This window comes from Eubalaena glacialis, chromosome 16 (genome assembly GCF_028564815.1).
Source record: "Eubalaena glacialis isolate mEubGla1 chromosome 16, mEubGla1.1.hap2.+ XY, whole genome shotgun sequence".
Lineage (NCBI taxonomy): Eukaryota > Metazoa > Chordata > Mammalia > Artiodactyla > Balaenidae > Eubalaena > Eubalaena glacialis.
Window position 1 is genome coordinate 33,757,231 of NC_083731.1, and position 27,535 is coordinate 33,784,765.

General features: G+C 36.1%; 1 protein-coding gene across 2 annotated transcripts; it reads left to right on the forward strand.

The window, feature by feature from the left end:
* Positions 1-27,165, forward strand: DIS3 (DIS3 homolog, exosome endoribonuclease and 3'-5' exoribonuclease). Of its 2 annotated transcripts, none has more exons than XM_061170556.1 (21): positions 1-262; positions 884-1,041; positions 3,429-3,622; positions 4,038-4,111; positions 11,600-11,767; positions 12,519-12,683; positions 13,868-13,981; positions 14,110-14,247; positions 14,829-14,975; positions 15,353-15,469; positions 15,729-15,830; positions 16,784-16,848; positions 16,936-17,020; positions 18,502-18,629; positions 21,146-21,232; positions 23,122-23,278; positions 24,655-24,869; positions 24,980-25,148; positions 25,275-25,433; positions 26,162-26,284; positions 26,934-27,165. In XM_061170556.1, the coding sequence occupies exons 1-21, from the start codon at positions 35-37 to the stop codon at positions 27,015-27,017; spliced, it is 2,877 nt and encodes a 958-aa protein (XP_061026539.1). In that variant the 5' UTR covers positions 1-34; the 3' UTR covers positions 27,018-27,165. The 2 variants fall into 2 exon arrangements, with proteins under 2 accessions (XP_061026539.1, XP_061026540.1); XM_061170557.1 differs by lacking the exon at positions 1-262 and adding an exon at positions 561-611.
* Positions 27,166-27,535: the final 370 nt, after the last annotated feature.

The window sequence follows — 27,535 nt, forward strand, 5'->3', positions numbered from 1 at the left end:
CTGTCGGGGTCGGAATTCCTAGCCGCGAGACAAGATGCTCAAGTCCAGGACTTTCTTAAAAAAGACGCGGGCGGGCGGCGTGATGAAGATCGTGCGCGAGCACTACTTGCGGGACGACATAGGCTGCGGTGCGTCTGGATGCGCGGCGTGCGGCGGTGCGCACGAGGGATCGGTCCTCGAGCCGCAGCCCCTGGATCGGGTCAGCAGCGTCTGCCCGCAGCCGCACTACTTGCTGCCTGACACCAACGTGCTGCTCCACCAGGTGCGCCGGTAGGCGGGCGAAGCGCGGGCACAGCGCAGGCACAGCGGCGCCACCAGGAGAAAGGGAGATAGGGAGACTGATGCCCAAGGAGGAGCGTCTTGGGCAACATCACGTACTTAGGGAGAGGCAAACCCCGTCAGGACCTATGCCTCCTGCCCCCCAGGCCGAGGTTCTTTTCCATGTACTGTTTTGGTTTTTTTTTTTTTTTTTTTTTGAGTTCTTGGAGTTACAGGAATTTTAAATACGTCAATTTTCTAACTCCTGGTGTCTCTTCTGCCTTAGATTTTAATGTCTGGAGGTCGGGGACCTGGGCTTCTGTGGCCTCCAGCCTGCGACCCCCAGGCAGCTTGTAAGTGCCTACGAACGAAAGCTATGTGGGCCAACGTATTACTTTAATTAATGAAATTAATTCTACAAAGTTTTGTAATTAGCCTATTTACATGTATACTTCTTTAATGGACCTGAAGGGTTTTATATTGCAAAATAGCTCCTTATTTAATGTACAGTTAGTGTTTTTTTTTTTAACCGGCAGAGTTTCACGTTCAACAGAAGCAATTTATGAATGAACACAGGAAAAATTAACTCTTCATTTATTTATTTATTTGTTTATTTATTTAAAAGATTGATGTCCTTGAGGACCCTGCCATCAGGAATGTCATTGTGCTACAAACAGTTCTCCAAGAAGTGAGAAATCGGAGTGCTCCGGTATATAAACGAATCCGAGATGTGACGAATAACCAGGAGAAGCATTTCTATACCTTTACTAACGAGCACCATAGGTAGGGGGGAAATTATGTCAATTATCAGGAAACTATAGAATTAGCTGAACTGGGGGGGAGAGTTCCTGGCGGTAGTCTGTGACATTGTCAGAAGATACACCATAGGTTTCATACTTCTGGGAGTAATATTTGGTTCTTACAGAGTTTGCAGACCTTGCTAAGGTCATATAGGCATTGATTGGGTCAAACCCAGAACCAAAGTCTCCTGGCTCCTCGGCTATGGTAGGTACTTTAATTTCCAAAATGTGTTCATTTTGAATTGGTTTTAGCATGAGTCAAGCGGTAGGAGTTTGGAAGACGAGATTTGCCTAGGTTCCATATTATACTGTATTATACGACTAACCAACATAGGTTAATAAAATATAGGAGTTTGTGAAGGAAAGCTTTAAAAATATAAAGCAGATATATTCTTAATGGGCTCTTAAAAGTTAAACTAATACCTTATAACTGAACATATTGACGACAATAAGGTTAAGAAATAGAATTCTTTATGTTTCAGATTCAAGACCTTCGTTTGAACTTAATGTGTGATCTTAGAAAATATGATATTGTCTGTTTCTTATGTTACATAAATAATTTATGATGAGTCCTAGCTTACTTTTTTTTTCTCATAAATTTATTTTATTTATTTATTTTTGGCTGCATTGGGTCTTCATTGCTGCGCGCGGGCTTTCTCTAGTTGCAGCGAGCGGGGACTACTCTTCATTGTGGTGCGCGGGCTTCTCATTGCGGTGGCTTCTCTTGTTGAGGAGCACGGGCTCTAGGCACAAGGGCTTCAGTAGTTGTGGCTCGCGGGCTCCAGAGCACAGGCCCAGTAGTTGTGGCTCACAGGCTTAGTTGCTCTGCGGCATGTGGGATCTTCCCGGACCAGGGCTCGAACCCGTGTACCCTGCCTTGGCAAGCGGATTCTGAACCACTGCGCCACCAGGGACGTCCCTAAGTTTACTTTTATTAGATCAGAGTTTCTCAATGTTGGCACTATTGACATATTGGACCGGATAATTCTTTGTTATGGGAAGGCTGTCTTAGGAATTGTAGGATGTTTAGCAGCATCCCTGGCCTATATGCACTAGATGCCAGTAACAGACCTCCCCTCCCCCACCAATCCACGGAGCTGTAACAACCCAGAATGTCTCCAGACATTGTGAAATGTCCCCTGGGGGGGGGGGGGAAATTGCTCCCTGGTTGAGAACTGCTAGATTAGACAGTAGATGTAATAATGAAATCCCATTGGAATATGCAAATTAAAAATATTTAATTTCTCAAATTTCTCTTCTTTATTCTTATATCCCACACTTAAATACTGTTGTTATAAAGAACATCAGTAAAGCACCTGTAGATTTCTTATTTCTGTCTCCTCCTCGAAATCCAGAAACAGAAGCTTCACTGTTTTCCGGCACTCAAAGACCTAGTTTCTGTGGAGCGTGATCATCAGATTTTTAATCCAAGGTTAGCAATTTTGTTAGCTTAAGTGCAGTGAATAGAGCTTAGCAATGCTGGGGTAGACAGGAAGAGTAAGACACTCGAGCAGGTCTCATGTAAGATTGTTGCTCAGTCATGCTAAAACCAATTCAAAAATTGATGAGTGTCTTTGATAAGCTTCAAAGCATTATCAGGTGTATTTAATGATGAATAATAAAATAATTCTGAAAACCATATATATAAGTATAAAATTCTAAAATTGAGCCTATAATTTTTAAGAAGTAGGTAGAAGTTATTGTGCTGAATTTTGTTATTGTACTTAAATTTGGCTTCGAAGAACAGATTTAGAGAAATAAGTATGCCGACACTTGATAGCTCAGAGTGGATAGACTTAGAAGGAATATGCAATCATATCTGTATCTGGTCTTTCAATCTCTAGATGGCGTTTGTCACTTATTCAGGGTTTACCATGGATAATTTACGTGCATTATGTATTTAATAACTATAGATTAATCATATGATCACAAATCATCTAATCATACAATTAGCTTTTAGGAATTCCTGATAATCTACAGTTTGAATGAAATCTCATTATCAGACCTGCAAAGTTTTAGTATAGTTTTTTTCCAACAAACTATTACTTTTTTAATGTTCCAACCTCAAGTAGAAATTCTGATCTTGAATTTTTCTTTTGGTGAAATAAATTTATTTTAGTCTTTTTATTGCTCCATTAATGTGATTTTCTTCTTTTCCAAGCAAGTTGTTGTCTTAAAAACGTGACCAGAAGGATCTTATTTGTTTCCGCTCTGAGGTGTAAATGTGAATACATTCAAGAGAAAAAGATGTACCGTTGACTTTTAAGTTTAGTAATTATTAAGCATTTATGTCCTAAGACTTTTTACATGTGCTTGATTCTGTTGTTTTCCATTTCTTTCTTTCTTTTTTTCCCTTTCCATTACATTTAGAGAAACTTATGTAGAACAATTACAGGGAGAAACTTCTAATGACAGGAATGATAGAGCCATTCGAGTAGCAGCAAAGTGGTACAACGAACATTTGAAGAAAATGTCGGCAGAGAATCAGCTGCGAGTTATCTTCATAACCAATGACAGGAAAAACAAAGAGAAAGCCATAGAAGAAGGGATACCAGCTTTCACTTGTAAGTCTCCATGGAGACCGGACTGTTAGTTGATGTTTGCAAATGCATATAAAAACTATCATCAGGCCCATAATCAGATGTTCATTTGACCATTTGGTAGTTTCATAGTCCTATATAACTTAATGTGATATTTTTGTATTTTTTTGATTTCTCAGCATTTCTAAGCTAAGTGAGTTGTGCCACCAGTGGCTATTAATTTCCCTATCAAGACTTGGAATTGGCTTAGCAATAAAAGCTTATAGATATACTTGACCCACTGCCTTTTGGGTGTGACCACCTCAACAGAGAAGGCTTCCCCCCCCCCAAAAATAAATTGACATATGTACTGTCATGAACAAAAGAAGGGGAAAAAAACATATCTAAAGGGAGAAAAAACACATTTGAATTTATCAAGAGCAAAAAACTTATTTTTCAGGTGAAGAATATGTAAAAAGCCTAACTGCTCACCCTGAACTCATAGATCGTCTTGCTTGTTTGTCTGAAGAAGGGGTATGTTTGAGTTTGTTTTATTTTGTTTTTGAAAAGTGAAATTATTAATGTAACCACTTCCAGATGTTAGGCTTATAGGTACCAAATTTAAAAATTGGAATATCGGTGGGTAAGCTGGAATTGGAATAGGAGTTGGGTTATAAACAACAAGAGTGGCTCTAATAGGCTTCTTATCAAAATGCCATCCCTAAAGACTTGACTTTCTCAAATAGCGCTGTTTACTGATATATCCTCAGCAACCCGAGTAGGGCCTGGCACAAGGTGGCACTATCTGTTTGATTAATAAATGAAGGAATTCATGGCTGCCTTGTGATAAGGAGTAGGTATTTGACAAACAGAGAAGTGGTGGGCACTGCAGAGAGAGCATACAGCTGTAGCATCAATTCCATAGGAGGAGGGAGGGAGTCATAAGAGGTAGAACGGGAAGGCAAGGGGCCAGATAGTGTGGACTTAACAATTTATTCTGTTAGTAATTTTTAAACTGTCTTATAAAGGTCTCCCTAAAAGGCTGCTACGAAGAGAAGTTAGCAGATAGGACTCTGGGCTCCCTACCTTATATTGTCAGGCTAAAAGACATTAAAGGTGGATGAGAGTGTGTCTAGGAGGAACAGAGGAGAAGGACCAGAATTGTTACTTATTTGGGAGACTACTCTAATTTCGATTTGTAAGATGATGCATTGTATCAAGGGCAAGATTAGAAGCAGAGGGATGAGAAAAGGGATCACTGCAATAGTGGACTTGAGAGGGAACCATTAAACTTTGTGAGCTGATACTTCCTTGTATGTAAAGTGTGTTTAGCAATAATGACTTCATAGTGTTATTAGGGTCGAATGAGGTGATAACAGTTGTATTAATAAAATTCTTATCTCAGTGCCTGGCAAACAGCTATGGTAAATGTAAATGGTAGATACTATTGATATAATAATCAGATTTATGTAATAGAACATTATACGTACATCCAGTCTTTACAGCATTTTCTCCACCCCTGCTTGTCTTCAACCAGCTACTTTACAAAACTAAATGGAAGTGAGAAAATAAAAGCTGGGCTTGATTTTTAGAATACAGATTTAGGATTATCCTGTCTAATAGGTAGCCACTAGTTGCATGCGGCTGTTTAAATTTAATTCAGGTTAAAACTTCAGTTTCTCAGTTGTACTATTCAACTTTCAAGCATCCAGGAGCCACTTGTGCCTAGTGACTACTGTACTGGAGATCACAAAAAGAACACTCCCTTTATCACAAAGTTGTTTTGGATAGCACTGGTCTAGAAGAAGAAACAAGGAGTAATCCAACATTGGTGATTCACAGTATTTGATTATGCACTATGGTAGGGTGAGTGTAGGATATGGTGGAATTACAGTCGGTTCTGTTGTAACACATGTGTGTTCCTCGAAGTCACTGTGCCATGCAAAATTATATAATGAAAACCACAGAGCTAAGGGAAAATGTGGTTAGGGACACACTCAGAAACTTCATGAAGCGGTGAAAAGAGGGTTATCTAAATTTGAACAGAAAGTTTTTACACCAGGTGAAGATGGTGTGGCTCGTAAAACACAGTGATCTGAAGTAACTGATAGATGTTTGAGAGGTGTGTGTGTGTGTTTGCGCGTGTGGATTCAGCTTGGTTCAGCTAGGTGCAGTTTTCTGCATTCACCTGTTTTTTTTTTTTTTAACATCTTTATTGAAGTATAATTGCTTTAAAGTGGTGTGTTAGTTTCTGCTTTATAACAAAGTGAATTAGCTATACATATACATATATCCCCATATCTCCTCCCTCTTGCATCTCCCTCCCTCCCACCCTCCCTATCCCACCCCTCTAGGTGGTCACAAAGCACTGAGCTGATCTCCCTGTGCGATGGAGCTGCTTCCCGCTAGCTATCTATTTTACATTTGGTAGTGTATATATGTCCGTGCCACTCTCTCACTTCGTCCCAGCTTATCCTTCCCCCTCCCTGGGTCCTCAAGTCCATTCTCTACGTCTGTGTCTTTATTCCTGTCCTGCCCCTAGGTTCTTCAGAACCATTTTTTTTTTTAGATTCCATATATATGTGTTAGCATACGGTATTTGTTTTTCTTTCTGACTTACTTCACTCTGTATGACAGACTCTAGGTCCATCCACCTCACTACGAATAACTCAATTTCGTTTCCTTTTATGGCTGAGTAATATTCCATTGTACATATGTGCCACATCTTCTTAATCCATTCATCTGTCGATGGACAGATAGGTTGCTTCCATGTCCTGGCTATTGTAACTAGAGCTGCAGTGAACATTGTGGTACATGACTATTTTTGAATTATGGTTTTCTCAGGGTATATGCCCAGTAGTGGTATTGCTGGGTCGTATGGTAGTTCTATTTTTCGGTTTTTGAGGAACCTCCATACTGTTCTCCATAGTGGCTGTATCAATTTACATTCCCACCAACAGTGCAAGAGGGTTACCTTTTCTCCACACCCTCTCCAGCATTTATTGTTTGTAGATTTTTTGATGATGGCCATTCTGACTGGTGTGAGGTGATACCTCATTGTAGTTTTGATTTGCATTTCTCTAATAATTTCTGGTGTTGAGCATTCTTTCATGTGTTTGTTGGCAATCTGTATATCTTCTTTGGAGAAATGTCTATTTAGGTCTTCTGTCCATTTTTGGATTGGGTTGTTTGTTTTTTTGATATTGAGCTGCATGAGCTGCTTGTAAATTTTGGAGATTAATCCTTTGTCAGTTGCTTCATTTGCAGATATTTCCTCTCATCTGAGGGTCGTCTTTTCATCTTGTTTATGGTTTCCTTTGCTGTGCAAAAGCTTTTAAGTTTCATTAGGTCTCATTTGTTTAGTTTTGTTTTTATTTCCATTTCTCTAGGAGGTGGGTCAAAAAGGATCTTGCTGTGATTTATGTCATAGAGTGTTTTCCTATGTTTTCTTCTAAGAGTTTGATAGTGTCTGGGCTTCAATTTAGGTCTTTAATCCATTTTTTTTTTTTTTTTTAATTAATAGCTACTCTATTTATTTATTTATTTATTTATTTATTTATTTTAGCTGTGTTGGGTTTTCGTTTCGTGCGAGGGCTTTCTCTAGTTGCGGCAAGCGGGGGCCACTCTTCATCATGGTGCGGGGGCCACTCTTCATCGCGGTGCGCGGGCCTCTCACTATCGCGGCCCCTCCCGTTGCGGGGCACAGGCTCCAGACGCGCAGGCTCAGCAGTTGTGGCTCACGGGCCTAGTTGCTCCGCGGCACGTGGGATCTTCCCAGACCAGGGCTCGAACCCGTGTCCCCTGCATTAGCAGGCAGATTCTCAACCACTGCGCCACCAGGGAAGCCCTTTAATCCATTTTGAGTTTATTTTTGTGTATGGTGTTAGGGAGTGTTCTAATTTCATTCTTTTACATGTAGCTGTCCAGTTTTTCCAACACCACTTATTGAAGAGGCTGTCTTTTCTCCGTAGTATATTCTTGCCTCCTTTATCAAAAATAAGGTGACCATATGTGCATGGGTTTATCTCTGTGCTTTCTATCCAGTTCCTTTGATCTATATTTCTGGTTTTGTGCCAGTACCATACTGTCTTGATTACTGTAGCTTTGTAGTATAGTCTGAAGTCAGGGAGCCTGATTCCTCCAGCTCCGTTTTTCTTTCTCAAGATTGCTTTGGCTTTTCAGGGTCTTTTGTGTTTCCATACAAATTGTGAAATTTTTGTTCTAGTTCTGTGAAAAATGCCATTGGTAGTTTGATGGGGATTGCATTGAATCTGTAGATTGCTTTGGGTAGTATAGTCACTTTCACAATGTTGATTCTTCCAATCCAAGAACATGGTGTATCTGTTTGTATCATCTTTAATTTCTTTCATCAGTGTCTTATAATTTTCTGCATACAGGTCTTTGTCTCCTTAGGTAGGTTTATTCCTAGGTATTTTATTCTTTTTGTTGCAGTGGTGAAAGGGAGTGTTTCCTTAATTTCTCTTTCAGATTTTTCATCATTAGTGTATAGGAATGCAAGAGATTTCTGTGCATTAATTTTGTATCCTGCTACTTTACCAAATTCATTGATTAGCTCTAGTAGTTTTCTGGTACCATCTTTAGGATTCTCTATGTATAGTATCATGTCACCTGCAAACAGTGACAGCTTTACTTATTCTTTTCCAATTTGTATTCCTTTTATTTCTTTTTCTTCTCTGATTGCTGTGGCTAAAACTTCCAAAACTATGTTGAGTAATAGTGGTGAGAGTGGGCAACCTTGTCTTGTTCCTGATCTTAGTTGCAATGGTTTCAGTTTTTCACCATTGAGAATGGTGTTGGCTGTGGGTTTGTCATATATGGCCTTTATTATGTTGAGGTATGCTCCCTCTGTGCATACTTTCTGGAGAGTTTTTATCATAAATGGGTGTTGAATTTTGTTGAAAGCTTTTTCTGCATCTATTGAGATGTTCATATGGTTTTTATCTTTCAGTTTGTTAATATGGTGTAGCACATTGATTGATGTGCATATACTGAAGAATCCTTGCATTCCTGGGATAAACCCCACTTGATCATGGTATATGATCCTTTTAATGTATTGTTGGATTCTGTTTGCTAGTATTTTGTTGAGGATTCTTGCATCTATGTTTATCAGTGATATTGGCCTGTAGTTTTCTTTTGTTGTGACATCTTTGTCTGATTTTGCTATCAGGGTGATGGTGGCTTCGTAGAATGAGTTTGGGAGTGTTCCTCCCTCTGCTATATTTTGGAAGAGTTTGAGAAGGGTAGGTGTTAGCTCGTCTCTAAATGTTTCATAGAATTTGCCTGTGAAGCCATCTGGTCCTGGGCTTTTGTTTGTTGGAAGATAATCACAGTCTCAGTTTCAGTGCTTGTGATTGGTCTGTTTGTATTTTCTATTTCTTCCTGGTTCAGTCTCGGAAGGTTGTGCTTTTCTAATAATTTGTCCATTTCTTCCAGGTTGTCCATTTTGTTGGTATATAGTTGCTTGTAGTAATCTCTCATGATCCTTTGTATTTCTGCAGTGTCAGTGGTTACTTCTCCTTTTTCATTTCTAATTCTATTGATTTGAGTCTTCTCCCTTTTTTTCTTGATGAGTCTGGCTAATGGTTTATCAATTTTGTTTGTCTTCTTAACAAACCAGCTTTTAGTTTTATTGATCTTTGCTGTTGTTTCCTTCATTTCTTCTTCATTTATTTCTGATCTGATCTTTATGATTTCTTTCCTTCTGTTAATTTTGGGGTTTTTTTGTTCTTTTTCCCTAATTCCTTTAGGTGTAAGGTTAGGTTGTTTATTTGTGATTTTTCGTGTTTCTTGCGGTAGGATTGTATTGCTATAGACTTCCCTCTTAGAATTGCTTTTGCTGCATCCCATAGGTTTTGGGTTGTCGTGTTTTCATTGTCATTTGTTTCTAGGTATTTTTGATTTCCTCTTTGATTTCTTCAGTGATCTCTTGGTTATTTAGTAGCATATTGTTTAGCCTCCATGTGTTTGTATTTTTGACAGATTTTTTCCTGTAATTGATATCTAGTCTCATAGCGTTGTGGTCGGAAAAGATACTTGATACGATTTCAATTTTTTTAAATTTACCAAGGCTTGATTTGTGACCCAAGCTATGATCTATCCTGGAGAATGATCCATGAGCACTTGAGAAGAAAGTGTATTCTGTTGTTTTTGGATGGAATGTCCTATAAATATCAATTAAGTCCATCTTGTTTAATGTATCATTTAAAGCTTGTGTTTCCTTATTTATTTTCATTTTGGATGATCTGTCCACTGGTGAAAGTGGGGTGTTAAAGTCCCCTACTATGATTGTGTTACTGTCGATTTCCTCTTTTATGGCTGTTAGCACTTGCCTTATGTATTGAGGTGCTCCTGTGTTGTCACCTGGTATTTTTTAATATATCAATTGCATTGGAACACATTTGTGTTTTCAAAACAAGCATTATAGGAGAACTGACTGAACTTAGCAAGGGCGTCTAACCCCAATTTGGGATGTCAAGGCTTCCTGATAGAAGTAATGTCTAAACTGAGCTAGGAGGGATGTTAAGAAAGCAAATTGCTTTGAGACAGAGACATTTTAGCTACATTATGTAAGGGAGTTAACCATGTATTAACATTAACTAGGGGAAGAGCATTTCATGCAGAAGGAACAGTAAGTTCAAAGGCTCTGAGGTTAGAATAAGTTGGCAAGATCAGGAAATAGCTAAAAGTGTGGCTGGGATGGAGTGAGCAAGGGAGAAAATGTTAGGGATGAAGACAGAAACGTAGGTAGAGACCAGATCATTTAGGGTGTAGTGAGTCATGGAAAAAAAAAACTGGATTTTAGCCCATGAGTGCTAGACAGCTGTTGAGCAGGAGGACAGTAATACCCTTTTGGCTGCTCTAAGGAGAATAGATTAGAAGCAAGGTCCTCCAATTAGGAGGATATTCTAGTACCCCTGGGAGACAAGACAGAAAATTGGATCATGGTAGCAGCAGTTAAGGTGGTGAGAAGTAGTCAGATCAGATATTGGGTATATTTTGTTGATACAAATATTTTGTTGATTTTAGGAGTTGGTGATAGATTGGATGGGGCTATGAGGGAATAATTAGTTAATCAGTTAATTAATGTATTTTAATAGACCATATCATTAATTAATTTATTTAATGGATCATAGTATTTAATAGGTCCGTATTTTTTTAAAATAGGTTATATTAGTTTATATGACGGTGAGGCTGTGATAGTAGAGAGGGGGGAAATTTGATTCCAGAGAGAGAAGGTAATTATAGGACGAAGTTCTTGAATAGACGAGAGGAGATGACAGGTAGATGCACGTAGGTGAGCAGATTCAGCGGTAGGGAGGTGAAGTAGGTCTCGAGTGACTGCTTCCGATTCTCAGTGTGGACATGGAGGTCCTTCATCTGAGAGTGAGGAGGGAAGACAAGGAACTTGGAGAGTTAAGCAGAAAAAAAGAAGGTATAAAGTGATCTCCTCAGAAGGTAGGAAATTTAGGAAATGAAGAAAACTAAAGAAGCCAAGCAATCAGGATTTTGGATGTTCAGGTCTTTGAGAATCCTGGAAGGTGTTGTGGTGGATCTACATTAGATGCCAGCCTACCTCTCTCTAGCAGCCTTAGCTGTTTAAAATAATCCAAATAAAAATAGCTTTTCTTGTGCTTTCAGGAACCACAGTCTTTTCATGCAGTTGAGGCTTTCCATTACCCTTTACATACCTACCCGCTCACTTGATCACCTAACTACACACCTTCATTCCAGGAGGCCTGGGTAGGGGTAGGGGGTACACAGAGTTTCTTAGTGTTCTGCATCTGTAGCTGACACCTAAATGTAATGAAATGGAAATGTTTGTGTATTTCTAAGAACAGAAAGCATTTTTTTTCTTACTGTGCTATGTTCATTCAAATTCATACAGTGGTATATACCATAATGTGGATGGTTTTAAAAAATACCTGATGGTGTTAATAGTTGTATATGGAGCATACAAAAGACTCACTACTAACTATATCTCTTGGTTTGTTTATTTCACAGAATGAAATAGAAAGTGGAAAAATAATATTTTCAGAGCATCTTCCATTAAGTAAGCTACAACAAGGCATAAAATCTGGTACATACCTTCAAGGGACATTTAGAGCCAGCAGGGAAAATTACTTAGAAGCTACAGTCTGGGTTCATGGTGACACTGAAGACAATAAAGAGGCAAGTGTGTACATAAATTCCTTTTACACTAAAATGTTTTCTGTTCTTTTTTTTTCCACAAGTGTTTAACATTTTTGTACAAGAAGTTAAATTTGCTTTATCCTCCCAATTTATCAGCTTGAAGAAAGTTATGTGAAAGGTCATAGATACTAGTAGAATTAATCACTTTTTCAGAAAACTGCTTATTGAGGAAAAGAACTATTAACCCACTTTTAAGAGAATAAAAATCTAATCAATAAAAAACCCCACTATGGTACCTCTGTTTTCTGTATTATGATCTATTGTGGGAAATACTATTTACATAATGTATAATTGCTCTGGAGAGCTTCACACACTTTAAAGCAAATAGCAGTTGTTTTGGGGTGCTGACTATTGGGCAGGTACTCATCTCATTGCTTTGAACACTGCATTTCATTTATTTTCAACTCTGCCTGTAAGAGTAGGTACACTCTTTTTTGTTTTACCAATCAGGACCCTGAGATTTAGAGAGATTAAGAAATTGTGGTACTAATGTAAGAGTTATGGTAGAGCCATGAACACAACCCGTATTTTCTGACCATGTTTTTTCTATTTGCTATTGAGAAATTAAGAGGGCAGAGTAAAGGGCCCCACTATAGGGGAAGAAAATACATAAAGGAGGGGAAATAGAAACATAGAGACATCAGAATATATCTAAACTTCTGTAGGCAACCTTCCCATTATTATATTGCCTTTGAAAATATCTGGGCATGTGTCATTTGCTGTTTCACAGATAATCTTACAAGGACTTAAAAATTTAAACCGAGCTATTCATGAAGATATTGTGGCTGTGGAGCTTCTTCCAAAGAATCAGTGGGTAGCACCATCTTCTGTGGTTTTACTTGACGAAGGTCAAAATGAAGATGATATGGAGAAAGAAGAGGAGAGAGAATGCATTGTATGAAACCAAGAAAGTTTTATTTTTTTGTCTGTGTAGCTTTGAAGAAGTTGTTAATGTATTGTCTTTGGAAAAAATTAAACAAGTTTCATTGCTTTCAGATTTATTTTATTAATATTTAGTTTATTCATTATTTATAGTGAATAAAATTATAGTTCTGTCAGTTTAATAATATGTGTCATACACATAGTTGATTTCTTTTCCTCTAAGCAGTCTGCCTTTATATTAATGTCTTATTTTGCTCAAATAAGACAAAGGTTTAAATACAAAAAGACTTGAGTATGAAACTTGAATTCTGACATTCAGGTGTACGATCTGGCTGAATTAGTGAGGTTTAAGTAAATACAAATTTTAAATTTTCTGAAATGCGTTTATGTAATGTTAAAGTTCCCTCAGCATAAGAGATGTACTTCTGGGCCCTTACAGATGGGTCTGTTTAATAATTCCTTCTCTATTACCATATTCATTATGAAGAGAGTGCTTTCAGTTGTTTCTTATGACCTAAAGTCTACCTGATATGACCTATTTATTTTCCCATTTTAGAATTAAAAGAATAAAACAAGTAGTTGGAATTCACACAACATTAGTAGTAGTTCTCTTTATATTTATTATATTCACTATTCTGGAGTCTTACTATAACATTATCTTTGCAGAGTCCAGGCCATAGGAGAGTGTTAGAGGTGAAATACCATAAGGTTCTTCTGCCATTTCTAATAAGAACTATTATTTGTTTGGGTTTATATTTTGGATAAGGATGAACCTTTAAAGATACATCTCTTTTTTAGTGAATTAATAAATGCCACTCAGCTAATTATTGAAAACTAGTACTAAAATCCTAGTCTTTTAATTACCAGACCTGTGCGTGTGTGTGTGTGTGTGCACGCACATGTGTGCAAGTCAGGAAATCTTCATATTAAAACTGCAGAGTCCAGTTCTGACATATTTATTCAGTTACTTTTCTTTTTTGGATTCTCTTTTTTTTTGTAGTGCTTGATCATGGAACTGTTTTTGTAGTTTTATTTGGCATGCTCTTGCCTAGAATTTTGAAGCATCAAAATTCCGTAGTTTTATGTCATAATTTACTGCCTGAGAAAGTATCTGTATTCTAATTTTGAAGGGAAATTGTCTCATTATCCTTACAGGAAAGATAACTGAAGATTTTTACTTTTATTTTTACATCTCAGCTTAAGACTGCTGTAAGTGAAAAAATGTTAAAGCCTACAGGTAGAGTTGTTGGAATAATAAGAAGGAACTGGAGACCATATTGTGGCATGCTTTCCAAGTCTGATATTAAAGAGGTGAGTAAACAGCATGTTGCTATGTAATCACAAAATGAAATACATTGAATAGAACTTAGAGCCCTCACCTTGCCCCCATCCCCAGCCTTTTTTGTATGTGTAAAATCTTTTTTCCTAATTTTCTCTAGTCACGAAGACATCTCTTTACTCCTGCTGAAAAGAGAATCCCTAGAATTCGGATAGAAACCAGACAGGCCTCTACATTAGAAGGGCAGAGAATTATTGTTGCTATTGATGGTTGGCCCAGAAATTCCAGATATCCAAATGTAAGCTTGAATTAATCATTTTATTTTAGAATATTTAATTAAAACTTTGGGAATAAAGTTGCTTCTTTTCCTGAAAATAGAATCTGCTTTTGTATAAAATACATACTGAGATCTAGAAGTATTTCACAGTTACCTGATAAGTGTACGTCCAATTTGAAAATTAATTTTAGGAAATTCCAATGTAAATCATTTGGTGACTTTTACTCAAACTTCCTAACAAATAACTTCTGGTGACAGCAACTACAAAAACAGCATTTGAGACCTAAGTAGATTGTAAATAAACGAATTTGGAAGGTAGGATATTTGAAGCACATTTTAAACTTGAAAAATAATAGGAAATAAACAGACACCTTGTTATATGAGAACCGGGCCCTTGGGAAGTCTCCCCCATAAATCACTTGAGAAGTCTTTGTCAGTTTTAGCTTTAGTTTACCTAGTTGTCATTTTTAAGAAGTGTGGAGAACATTTAGAAATACTAAAGTGATATGTAAATGTTCAGGGATTTAATGTGATAGTAAAGTATAAATTGCTAAACAGAAAGCTGTAAAATATACCTTTCTAATAATATCTTTTGGTTTTAGGGACACTTTGTAAAAAATTTAGGTGAAGTCGGAGACAAAGAGACTGAAACAGAAGTTTTGTTACTTGAGCATGATGTTCCCCATCAGCCTTTCTCACAGGCTGTTCTTAGCCTTCTACCAAAGATGCCCTGGAGCATCACTGAGAAGGTATGTTGAAAAGAATTCTTAGTGAATCACTGTATCTGAGCTACTAATTTTGTTTGATTTCTGTATGTGTTTTTTTAAAATATGTAGAAACCGTAGTCCCCTCCTCCCCTGCATTTAGTTTGGTACAGAACTCTTAGGTATCACGGAAATCATTTGCTTTACTGAAAGACAGACTTTTCTAGGGGACAGACATTAGCTTATGTCAGATTTTCCAAAGATGAGGAGTTCACAAGTTATAAATCATGATGTGCAGTTATAATTAAGAAATAAAGCTGTTTTTTTTTAAATTTATAGATATTGTTGATTGCATAAGAGCTTGTGTTACATCTGTACCACCAAAATAGTTTTTTATTTCTTAATAATGTGGCATCTTCTAGGACATGAAAAACAGAGAAGACCTGAGACATCTGTGTGTTTGTAGTGTGGACCCCCCAGGATGTACTGATATAGATGATGCTCTCCATTGTAGAGAACTTGAAAATGGAAATTTGGAGGTATTCATAATTATAATGACGTTCTACCCAAATATAGTACTGGTCTTGAGTTAATTTTCTTTTGACCCATTGTAGAATTTGTGAGTTATTTATGTCAAGTAGAGTCAGTTGTAGCTGCAGAGACTAATGGGCATGTAAAAAATTGAAATGGTAACTGTGACTAAGGTCCTTTTTCCTTTTAGCCATATTTCTTCTCATTAGAACTCCATTAGTACATTTACCCAATTAAGCATGTTGACATCCTTTTTATCTTTTTAAGGTTGGTGTTCATATTGCTGATGTTAGCTATTTTATTAGACCAGGAAATGCATTGGATCAAGAATCAGCTAGAAGGGGAACAACTGTGTATCTTTGTGAAAAGGTAAGTATGTTAAATTTAGAGTGGAATTTTGATACATCATTTCCATCATCTGTTTTATTCTTAATAATAAAACCATCTGAGGTATTTCCTGAGAAGAGGACAGCCTCAGTATATAGTGAAATATGAATTACTACTTTGTTAATTGTGCAGTTTGTCAAAATCATGGGCACTTTTGGATTCTTGAACAGTCTGGAATAGTACATGAATTAGCTAAAAGACATACATAGAATAAGATGGCCTTAAATCAGTGAAAATATTGCAATGTGTTTTGTTATTGAGTGACCCAAATAACAAGTAGATGTAGTTGATATAAATTGTTATGTAGCATTTAACTTATTATTGGTGGGTAATTAATATATTTTCTGTTTCTTATATATATAGTTAAGTCGAGTCTGTTCTGTCACAATTTACCATTTATTCCTCATTAAGTATGCTCCCATAAACTTACAGAGAAAAATTGTGAAAGTAGAAGGGAAAGTTAAGCTTAGTCTGTGATAAATTCATTGTCAAAGTTCTTCTGTGTAGCTTTTTTCCATAAAAATTTAGTGTTTCTCTTTTTTTAGAATGTTGAAAACACCCTGTAGTTTGTGTGAAGTATTGGAGGAAGGTCCAGTCGTAGAGCTATTAGGGCCTGTGTCTGTTATCTAGTACAAACGTATTGTACAGACCAGAGATTTCAAAGTTTCAGAGCACAGCTAGGTGAGTAGTGTAGAGAACTTAAACTTAGACTGACTGACATGAAATCCAGTTTTCTTTCATTGCTTCCCTCTCGTAAAAATTGTGTGTAACTGCTTTTCTAGAAATAGACTTTTTATTTCACATTTTCTCACTTCTTTTCACAAAGGCCTTTTTGTTCCCCTTGTAAGATCAATGCTATTGATATTTGAGAGTAGAACCTCAAAAAACGTGTGGAGACAGCTCAGTAATCCACAACTCTATTTTATTTGTTCCAGAGGATTGACATGGTTCCAGAGTTGCTTAGCTCTAACTTATGTTCCCTAAGATCTAACGTTGACAGGTATTTATGCACATTTCTTCATAAAAACATAGTATTTACTACTTTAACTGATTCCCATTAACAGATACTATCTATTTTTCCTCATAGGTTGGCATTTTCATGTATTTGGGAAATGAATCACAATGCCGAAATCTTAAAAACAAGGTTTACCAAAAGTGTCATTAATTCAAAGGTTGGTTTCATGGTTACTACTTCATGTTTAACATCTTTGGTGCTTTTAACAATGTTCTAGATCGTTTTGAAAAAGTTAGGCTTATTAATAAGAAGTTTTTCCCCAGTGTTGCAGCAAAATCTAGTTGTTTTCAGTTATTTGCTTAATTTTTGCTGTTATTTAGAAATGAGTTTATTTGGCAGTTTTCCTGTATTCAGAAACTTACGAAGCCTATATACTAGAGGAGACCAAGTAGGTTTCTTTTAGCCCTAACTCAGGGACTCCAGTGTTTGAAGTTGTCCCAGTTTATAACTGGTTAGTATTTTAAAAGATGGCATGTACACCATCTCCTTGTTCCTCACATTTTCTCACTGAAGTAATGTCATAAATCATGGTTGAATTCCAGTAGGACTGGCCTGAGATCGATGTTCACACAGAATGGAGCCAGATTATGTTTTTCTCATTCTTCTCCTTTTTTTAATACTTTTCCCCAGATTCCCTTGTGTTCTTATTTTGCCCTGAATCTACCTCTGATGTTTGCCAAACCACTTTTCTTCCAGTGATCTGTTTTCCAAGTTTACCTGCTTTTTCTCTCCCTTTGACATCATTCTTTTCTAATCAGCTAGTGATTGGAAAGAAAGCAGTGTTAAACTGACAGATAGTAATGTGTGAATGATTTAAATTTTCCTAGATTAGTATTTTTAAATAGGATGAGTTTATAATTCTCCTAGACTTGGTCAGTATAACAAAATTATATGAAAAAAAATTAGTAAACATATAACAGAAAACATTTTTAGATGGGGAACTCTTATCCCCTAATAGATGAGTTGGTTCTCCCAAGAATCTGACCTGGTCTGCATCACCTAACTCTCTTATACTATTCCTGATTTTTACTCAAAAAGCTGCTTAGAAAAAAAAAAGCTAAAAAATGGTATTTTCCATAAGGAGGGAAATAGGAACAGAGGTACCATTTGTATATTTGGATTGTAATTAGAAATTAATGTTTTCTACTATGATTTTTCTGATTCTTAGGTTAAATACTTAATTTTGGGTATTTAGTAGATTTCCTATAAAACATGATGTCTAGACTATTACAATTTTATTAATTATTTGCAGTGAGAAAGGCAGTATTGGTTCTCTGGAAAGGATTTCACTTTACAGTCATTATCAGAGAATAATCTAACCTTCCTTTTATTTTATTTTAACATTACCTAAGTATTTATACATTAACTGAACTATGAGTAAAGAGTTTAAACTATTTACTAACAATTCTACCATTTTATTTTGTTTTAACATAAGTTCGCTTATGTTGTGTAATGCATCAGATAAGAGTAAATGAATCAGAAATCATAGGTGTGGAGTATAAATATTATAGATAGGAATCTCTTCTTTTGTTATTGATTTTAGGTTTTCTGAAATCATGGATTTTATGTAGTGGAAATAGGAGAACATAGTAAGCCAGTTTTTATAAGCGTTGTATTAACATATGGTTTCTTTTTTAGGCTTCCCTTACATACGCTGAAGCTCAGATGAGAATTGATTCAGCAGCCATGAATGATAGTATTACTACTAGTCTCCGTGGACTAAATAAACTAGCTAAAATTTTGAAAAAAAGAAGAATTGAAAATGGGTACATTTCAAAAATAATTATTAAGATTTGTCAATTCACCTATCCTGGTATTAAGATAACTTGTGAGCTCTTTAAAGTGTTTTATCATGGACAAGGATGAATTATTTAATAGGCTGAATAGGGACTCTTAAGTAGAAACATTCCATTTCTTCTAGATACCTTTTTAAATGTTAGCAGCTTGATTCTGGACTGATGTTTATTCAAGAGTTCTGTTGTGTCAAAGATCTTGATATGTTTGAGTTAAAGATCTTGAAGAAACTCTAGGAAGGCAAGATTGTCTTAAGACTGTTCTATGGATTGTTCCTGATTTTAATTAGAAATGAGTTTCAAGATTGAACATTGGTTTTCAGATGTTTAAATAAATTTAGATGAAGTCCTTCTTGCACTTAGAGTTGGAAGAGATTTTAGAGATTGTTTAATCCAACACCTTCATTTATTAAATGATTAAGAGTTACCTAGAAGCAGTCTTTCCAAAGATCTGATTGCTAGTGGCAGGTTTACATCTTTTAGCTGTTATATCATGGCATTTGCCGAACTGCAGAGGAGTTTTAAGGAGTATCCAAGTACCCAAACTTGTTGAAGTAGTTAGAAGAAATTTGATTCTTGAAAAACATCATCAGCTGTCAGAGTAAAGCAGGTACTTGAGCCTTTCATATGTTGGTCTCTGGGCTCCTGTGCCCATCCAGGGTAGGGTCACAAGTAGTTACTAAAAGTGTTTTTGTTGGGGAGTGCAAACTCTAGATCTGTGCTGTTTTCATAAGATGTGCCTATTTAAATTAGAATTCATTAAAATTAAAGAAAATAAAAAATTCAGTTCCTGAGTCACACTAGCCATATTTCAAGTCCTCAGTAGCCACATTTGGCTAGTGGCTACCATGTTGGACAAGGTGGATTGAGAACATTTCCATCCCTGCAGAAAGTTCCATTGGACAGTGTTGTTCTAGGTATTTATGCTGAGCCGACCCTATCTCTACTCACACTTCAGTTTTCTGGGAATTTTCTTATGATCCTTAATGTGAAACTTGGAACTGTATAAGGATAATTTGGATGTAGTAAAACCCAATGAAACTATTGCTCAAGTTTGTCATTAAGATGTAAATAAGAGTATAGTTAGATTTCTTTTGTAATACAAAACAACACATTTTTCATCAAGTATTCGTTTATTGAAGGTTTTCAGTATGCCAGGCATCAGAAGAATGTTTGTTGTAAAAGCAAAGTGAATAAAACAAATTGAAACTGTATTTATTTTGGCAGTTTTAAAGTAAGAGATGTAAATTTGCATCTGTAACAGCTTTCTCTAATTGGGACAGGAAAGATATTTCGTTAACTTGAACACTGTACTTCTAGTTTTGTAAGTATTGATAGATAGTCATCTACTGGTAAAACATATCATCGAGTCTTCTCAGTCTTAGGATGAATAGAGAAAGGAATCAGTAAAAAAATTAGTGTCTTTCACCTTCTTAAAGGATATGTTGTGTCTTAAATTATATCTATCATATGTCTATGTTAAAGAATGAATGTCATGTTTTAAATGTTCTGTGAAGAAAAAGTGATCAAAATGTGATTAGTATACCTTGCTCTTTAGGTCAAGATGTATTGATTAACACAGATTAATTGTGGTTTAGAACCTTATTGTAAATTATGCATGGAAAGAAAGGAATATTTATCGGGATTCCCTCTCTAGTATTTCTTCTGTAGTTCTTCTAATAAAGGTGAAGAGTCAAGGGAAAAAAGGACTTGGAATCCCACTTAACTTGCCCCAAATCATCTTTTTCCCTTCTTTGTGATTGTCCAAAGTTACCCAGCCTCATTAAAATTCTTAGTTTTAGGTTGATTTGGAGCTGACCTGATGAAAATAGCATCAGGGTGTGTAGAAACATAATACTTGCCTTGCCTTGTGGGAATTTACTTTTCAAAGGAGAACTTGCCAAATCATTAAATAAACTGTGCATGTAAAGCACTTAGCCTAGTGCACTCTCTGACCCACAGCACTCAGATATTAATAGCCATTAGTGTTTGTGACATTAGTTGTAGTTTGTCTCCTCTCCTTGGTTGAGTGTATGTGGAAGATACTTTCGAACTGGGGATCTTCTGATGTTACTGATCTACCCACGGCAGCTTCCCTTTTGCCTCTCTCCACCATCCCTCACCCGAATACATTGTTTCCTGTAGTAAATAAAATACTATTGATAACCTTCTTTATTTATAAAAGTGATTACAAACTCTTGTAGCTAAGTAAAAACTCAGTTTCGTTACAGAAGTCATTCAAATCCTGAGAAACACAAGGACTCATTTTGTTGTGTTGCTACTGTCCTCCCTTTTTAAATGCATTTTAGAACTGTAAAATATTAGGCTGTCCGCGAAAATGGAACATAAAACTTAGCAGATAGTCATAAAGCTTTCCTAAGAAAAACTGTTATGCATTTGTTCTAATCATTTTCTGTTTTAAAAGAATCACTTCCAGAATTATATCTGTTACTGCTCACATGACTGATTCACCTCTTTATCTTATTTAGGGCTTTGACTCTTTCTTCTCCAGAAGTTCGATTCCACATGGACAGTGAAACTCATGATCCCATAGATCTGCAGACCAAGGAACTTAGGTATGCAATTTTTTTGATGGGTAGTAGATAAGATTTTGATGTTAATGTAATATCTAGTATATATATTAATAAAACATATTTGTACCCCAAATATCTATTTTTAGTAGGGTTATGATTTCTACAGAGTTTTTTTTACTTATGAAATATAGAGAAAAATAAATGATTTCACTTTCTAGTCTTTCTTATATAAAACTTATGTATCTTATTTATAAGATAAATATTATAAAAGGAAAACTGCCAGTTCGGTTTGTCTTAATGTGTGGTGTATTAGAACTTGACTAGTAATAGCTATGGTAAGTAAAGGAAGATTGCCCTCATTAATTTCTTAAGTATTTAATAGAGAATATACTGTGATAGGATAGAATAGTGGCCAAACACTGGGCTTCGAAGCCAGACTGCCTAGATTTGGATCCCACTTCTGCCAGTGACTCCGGACAAGTTATTTGACCTCTCTATGACTTGATTTATTTGTCAGTAAAGTAGGATTGGTAATGGTACCTACCTCATAGGGTGTTGTGAAGAATAGTCAGAGGTTAGGTATTGTTGTTACTGCTTTATTGATTTGGGCTAAGATTTAGGAGGCAAGGTTGGTTTTGATGAAATCAGAGTTAGGCCTCTTTTCCATGCCTATTATGTAAGGTGATCTGAAATTAATCATGCATTTACACTTTTCTAGTAGATGACCAAGGATTAAAAATGGGAATATACTCAAGTTTGTTAGTTAGGACCAGTGTGTGCATTATAGCATTAGAGCTAAAATTTAAAAATACCTTTGGGTGAATTTCTGTGCAAATAAGTCTAATGTTAACAGGAACAGTGAACCCAATACCAAGGGCTTTTTTGAGGAAAATCTTGAGTCTAGTGTTGCCAAAGTAGAACATCACCCATTTCTTCTTACCAAGAAGAAAAACCACATTTCTAAGAGATTGTCCCATAGTTTTAAAGGTACGATTAGAGGTCTTCCTAATATTAAAAAAAAAATTAATATATTTTAGGAATTTTGTCAAGAAGTTATAAGATGTTGTTAAAAATGGAAACATGAATGACAGATTAATAATGCATGTTCAGTAACTTGGGAGAAAGAAAGCACTATTAAACAGAACACAGATCATTTACTAAACTAAATTTTAAGTGGACATAGACTATGTAGAACGAAAAACAATATCACGTTGGTTAAGAGCTTTGAAGTCAGATTATGTGGGCTCAGATCCTGTTTCTACTGATAATTCTAATCTTGAGCAAGAGAATGATGTTACACATCTTTAGTTTTCTCATCTGCAAAGCAGGACTAATATTTATATCCATATATATATACATATGTGTGTATACATATTGTATATGTGTATGTATACACACACACATATCACAATGTATATAGCACTTATAGCACAATGCCTGGGCCATAATAAGCACCCAAAATAGCTATTTTAAATATCTCTTCATTTTGGGGTGAAAGTTTATTGGTGAACGTTTTCATTTTTTTAAAGCCAAAATTGATATGACCTAAATAGCTTTTAATTCTTAGAAAACTTTATTTCTGTGGACTTATAATTGAATAAAAATCTCTTTGTACTCAGCATAAAGAGGTGAAAATGCTTATGATTTAGATTTTATATATTACTAGAGTTAGTAAAGCTTCTGTTTTCTAATGCCATTTGTAAAGTCTCTTCTAGCGTGAGATTTACTCATGGAGTAGATACATAGTAAGAGATCGTTAGCACAGCAGCTGAGAAATGAAGGGGATATTAAGTTCTTAAAAAAACACATGTGCACACACACATGAATGTTGACATAGGAATTTTCATTATCGCTTGGTAGAGAAGGTAACCTGTGAATGATACATAGAAGTCTCATTCTTTTTCCTTATTTAACGATTTTGCCATTGGCAGAGAAACAAATTCCATGGTGGAAGAATTTATGTTACTTGCCAACATCTCTGTTGCAAAAAAAATTCACGAAGAATTTTCTGAGCATGCTCTGCTTCGAAGACATCCTGCTCCCCCTCCATCAAATTATGAAATTCTTGTTAAGGCAGGTAAATCCAAGGTAAGGTCCTGTAGTTTGAAAAAGCATCTGTATTTGTGTAGTGATCTAGCCATTGCACTGAATAGTCTATATTTACCTTTCCATAAAAATTTTGTCATCTTCTGATACAAAAATATGCCAGTAGTTCTTTTAATTAAAGAAGAAGTCATCTAACTTGGGTGTGGTCATCTCTTCCCACATTGAAATCATTTGTTTAATAAAATCCTTTAATGTCTTTAAATAAAGAGAGCCCTATACTAAAGCCAGATCTTCCAGACTAAGTTATTTATAATATCCTGAACGTATGAAGCTCTTCCATATCTCTGTGCCAAACCTTACACGTGTTCTTTATACCTGTGTTACTTCATGCCTCCTCCGAACTGTCTCCCTTTAGAGACTTAACAGATAGTTTTTTTTTTTCTCTTTATCTTCAACTCACTTAAGCCCTCTTTATGTCATGTCCCTAAGAAAGAAGTCCATTTTTGCATATGCGGAAAAAAGGAAAAACATAGAAAGGGCACCCGTTTCCTTACCCCCTTATACTCCCTGCCTCTGGTTAGTAGACTTATTTAGGCATGATTATCCCTACCCTTGGGGTGACTGTGGCTTACATTGGTTTTCTTTGGATCACTTGCTCAGGCCCCATCTTTCCTGTCCAGAAGAGAGCTGGAAGAAGGAGTGTTGGATTTCAGGGTATTATTCTAACAGGATGACGTTGGTTTCTGATTTTTCAGACCTTTATGGTGGGCCTGCTCCTATCATATCCATCAGAGCAGAATCAGCTTCTCCTCTGCTCCAAGGATTGTACTGTAAATTGGAGAATTTTCCCTTACTGTCCTATTTCTTTCTATGACCTGGGTAGAGGAAGGAGGACATAAGTATTTTTGCCTCATCTCCCAAAGTAAAACAAGCAGCTACTTGCTGTATCAGCACGTTGAGCTGTAGTAACCAATACAGTTTTATTTTGCCTCTGGTTTTTACTTCTACTTTGAATGGAGGGAAACTCTCTGCAGAGAAAATCCAGATATGCTGAAAAGTATCCAGATCTACTTTGATTTTTTTTCTACCCCAACAAAGATAAGGCAAGTACAGATTGGACTTTGAGAGATAGCACTAGTGCTCCCAGTATTCTCTTCCCCTTGAAATTTCTTAAGAATGTTGATACTGTAGTACCTTCAAATGCATTCAGAAAATTTTAAGGTTTAATGTTGCAAAAAACAACCATTACTTTTTATAACTTTATTTTTAGTTCTCCTAGGTTAAGGACAAAAGATATAAACACTACGTGGTCAAAAACCACCATATTTGTTCAATCTGATTGGTTATATTTTCAAGACATGCTGGTACTGATATTAAAATGTTTAATATGATGCTTTTTCCCTCTTCTTTATCCACAGAATTTGGAAATTAAAACTGATACAGCCAAGGCTTTGGCTGACTCTTTGGACCGGGCTGATTCACCTACCTTCCCATATCTAAACACCCTGTTAAGAATATTGGCAACTCGCTGCATGATGCAAGCTGTGTACTTCTGCTCTGGAATGGAGACTGATTTTCATCACTATGGCTTAGCATCCCCAATATACACACATTTTACTTCACCCATCCGAAGGTACTTTTTCCTTATGAAATTAGAGATAGAAAATAGTTGATTTCAAATTTTAAAAGGACATTTTAATGCTATAACGTAGCACGATTCTTATTTCTCCTTCATGTATCTAGATACGCAGACATCATCGTTCATCGGTTGTTGGCTGTGGCTGTCGGGGCCGACTGCACTTACCCAGAGTTGACAGACAAACACAAGCTTGCAGATTTATGTAAAAATCTCAATTTCCGGCACAAAATGGCACAGTACGCCCAGCGTGCATCTGTGGCTTTTCATACCCAGGTATTTGCCTTCTATCACTAATGTTAGAAATGAAGTTTCGTTCACTTTTAATTGCAGAATTTTTTTTTTTGTTAACTTCAGAATATTTTAAGACAATCCTTGATAAGGTTGTATGCTTTTTTACAGTTATTTTTCAAAAGCAAAGGAATAGTAAGTGAAGAAGCTTATATTCTATTTGTGAGAAAGAATGCTATTGTGGTGTTAATTCCAAAGTATGGTTTAGAAGGTACAGTGTTCTTTGAAGAAAAGGACAAACCAAAGCCACGGCTTACTTATGATGATGAGGTACAGTATTTCTAATGTTTTTATTTTGGGTTTTTTTGGAGGAGGGACAGTTGCAAATGGTACCTATAAAGGGTAAAATTATTATTTACCTATAAAGGGTAAAATTTTCTGTAGGGTTCTGTACCCTACAGAACTTTATGCTAGCTAAGCTTATCGTTTTACTCACAATTTCTCAGCTCAGTATATCTTCCCGTATACAAAAGTTGTTCTTGATTTCTTTCTTTTATACCATGTAAAGTTTTCCCCTCTAAGGTAAACTTGAATTATGCTTTGTCCCTAGTGGACAAATGGATTAAAGGAATAAATGGCTGTTTATAGCTCCAAGAAGGGAATTTTTTCAACCAATTCCAAGTGTCTCTTACCTGACACACTCCCTACTTCCCTAATCTTAGTAGAACTACAGAACAATAAATTCTGCCCACACTACCTTTGTGCTCCTGTGTAACACCAACAATTTGCTAATTAAAGGGGTGAGAATCCTACAGTTAATGAATATATATTGGGACCACATTAATGAAAGGGGGAGGTTTGCACATAATTAAGTCATATGTATGTGAGTTTGTTAGATTAGTGGTTTTTGTTATGTTGAACACCTAGATGCTGAATAAATATTGAAGTTATTTTAGAGTTTAAACTTTAAATTAATATGGAAGGTAAATTATAAAGAATTAGAACCAAGCCTCAAGTGTAAGAAAGCAATTAAAAATAGTAAAATGTGTTTTGTTTAGATACCATCACTTAAAATAGAAGATACAGTGTTTCATATATTTGATAAAGTTAAAGTGAAAATCATGTTAGACTCATCTAATCTTCAGCATCAGAAAATCCGAATGTCCCTGGTAGAACCACAGGTAAGACCAAACTTAGTGTCCATGTTGTGGTGGAATAAACAGTACCTATTTTGTGAAAGAGAGTGATATAGTCATAAGTTATTTCTGTTTAAGGATAGAATCCTGTAAGTATTGTGGAGGACAAATATCTGCATAGGAAATCCTATTTTCTCACTGATTTCCTTAGGCCATGGGAACCCAGGCATCTGAGCTTCTTCTGAGGTCCTTGGTGCCAAAAGTGGAGTTCTGAGATCTGCCTATTTGTTTCTGAAATCTGCACTTTTGAAGATCAAGTTAAAGTGTGTCTCACCTAAGACATTGGTTCTTAACCTTGGTTCTGCCCCCGACATACCTGAGGCCTCTGATCCTGACAGAGTGGCTCACAGCTAGGATAAATTGAATGTTGTGGTTAAACACACCCTTCCCAAATGACATGCTTCTACCTGCTGAGATCATGTCTGCCTTTTACATTCTGAACCACTGTTCCTTTGTGTGTGAAATATATACCAACACATACATCGTGCGGAAAATCTACTGCTCCTTCTTCCGCCTACCACCCCTGCATCTTTTTGAACTTAAAAGCGTCAGTGGGGAAGGGGAAGATGAGAATGAGATTTATTCCTTATTTTATGCTTTTACTCACCGATTTTTCCCATTTGCATTACTTTAGATACCAGGAATAAGCGTTCCTACTGATACTTCAAACATGGACATTAGTGAACCAGAGAGAAAGAAGAAGAAACTTCAAAAATAGCTACAGTCAAGAAAAAAAAAACTTCAAAGATTGGTTTCCTTAAAAAAAAGAATCTTGAGGGAACACTTGTAAACCTAAGAATTGTGTGGTGCAGTTTGTTACTTCTAAGTACATTTTAATAATTTTTAAAATTTGCATTTTTATTGAACTGTTGACTGTGTCTGTCCCATCATACTACTTCCTTTCTGGATTGAACAGAACTATTTATGCAGAAAAATTCGATTGAATAACCATCACTTAAATCATGACAGGATAACAACTTGAGGGACCTGTAAAGATCATTTAAAGGGGGCACTCACCTGCTCACTGAAGAGGAGATGAATTTTGCATAAGTAATTTGATTATCTACTGTTGATAGAAAAAAACTGTAATTTTCCTATGGAGAAAATATAACATTTTTAGAAGGAACAACCTATTCTTTCTAAGTCTTGAAAGCTGTCAGTGTACGGTACAGCAGTTTTTAGGTTTCAAGACAATGAAGTCAGGAGCTGTCAGGGACTTCAGCATTTAATCTCCTT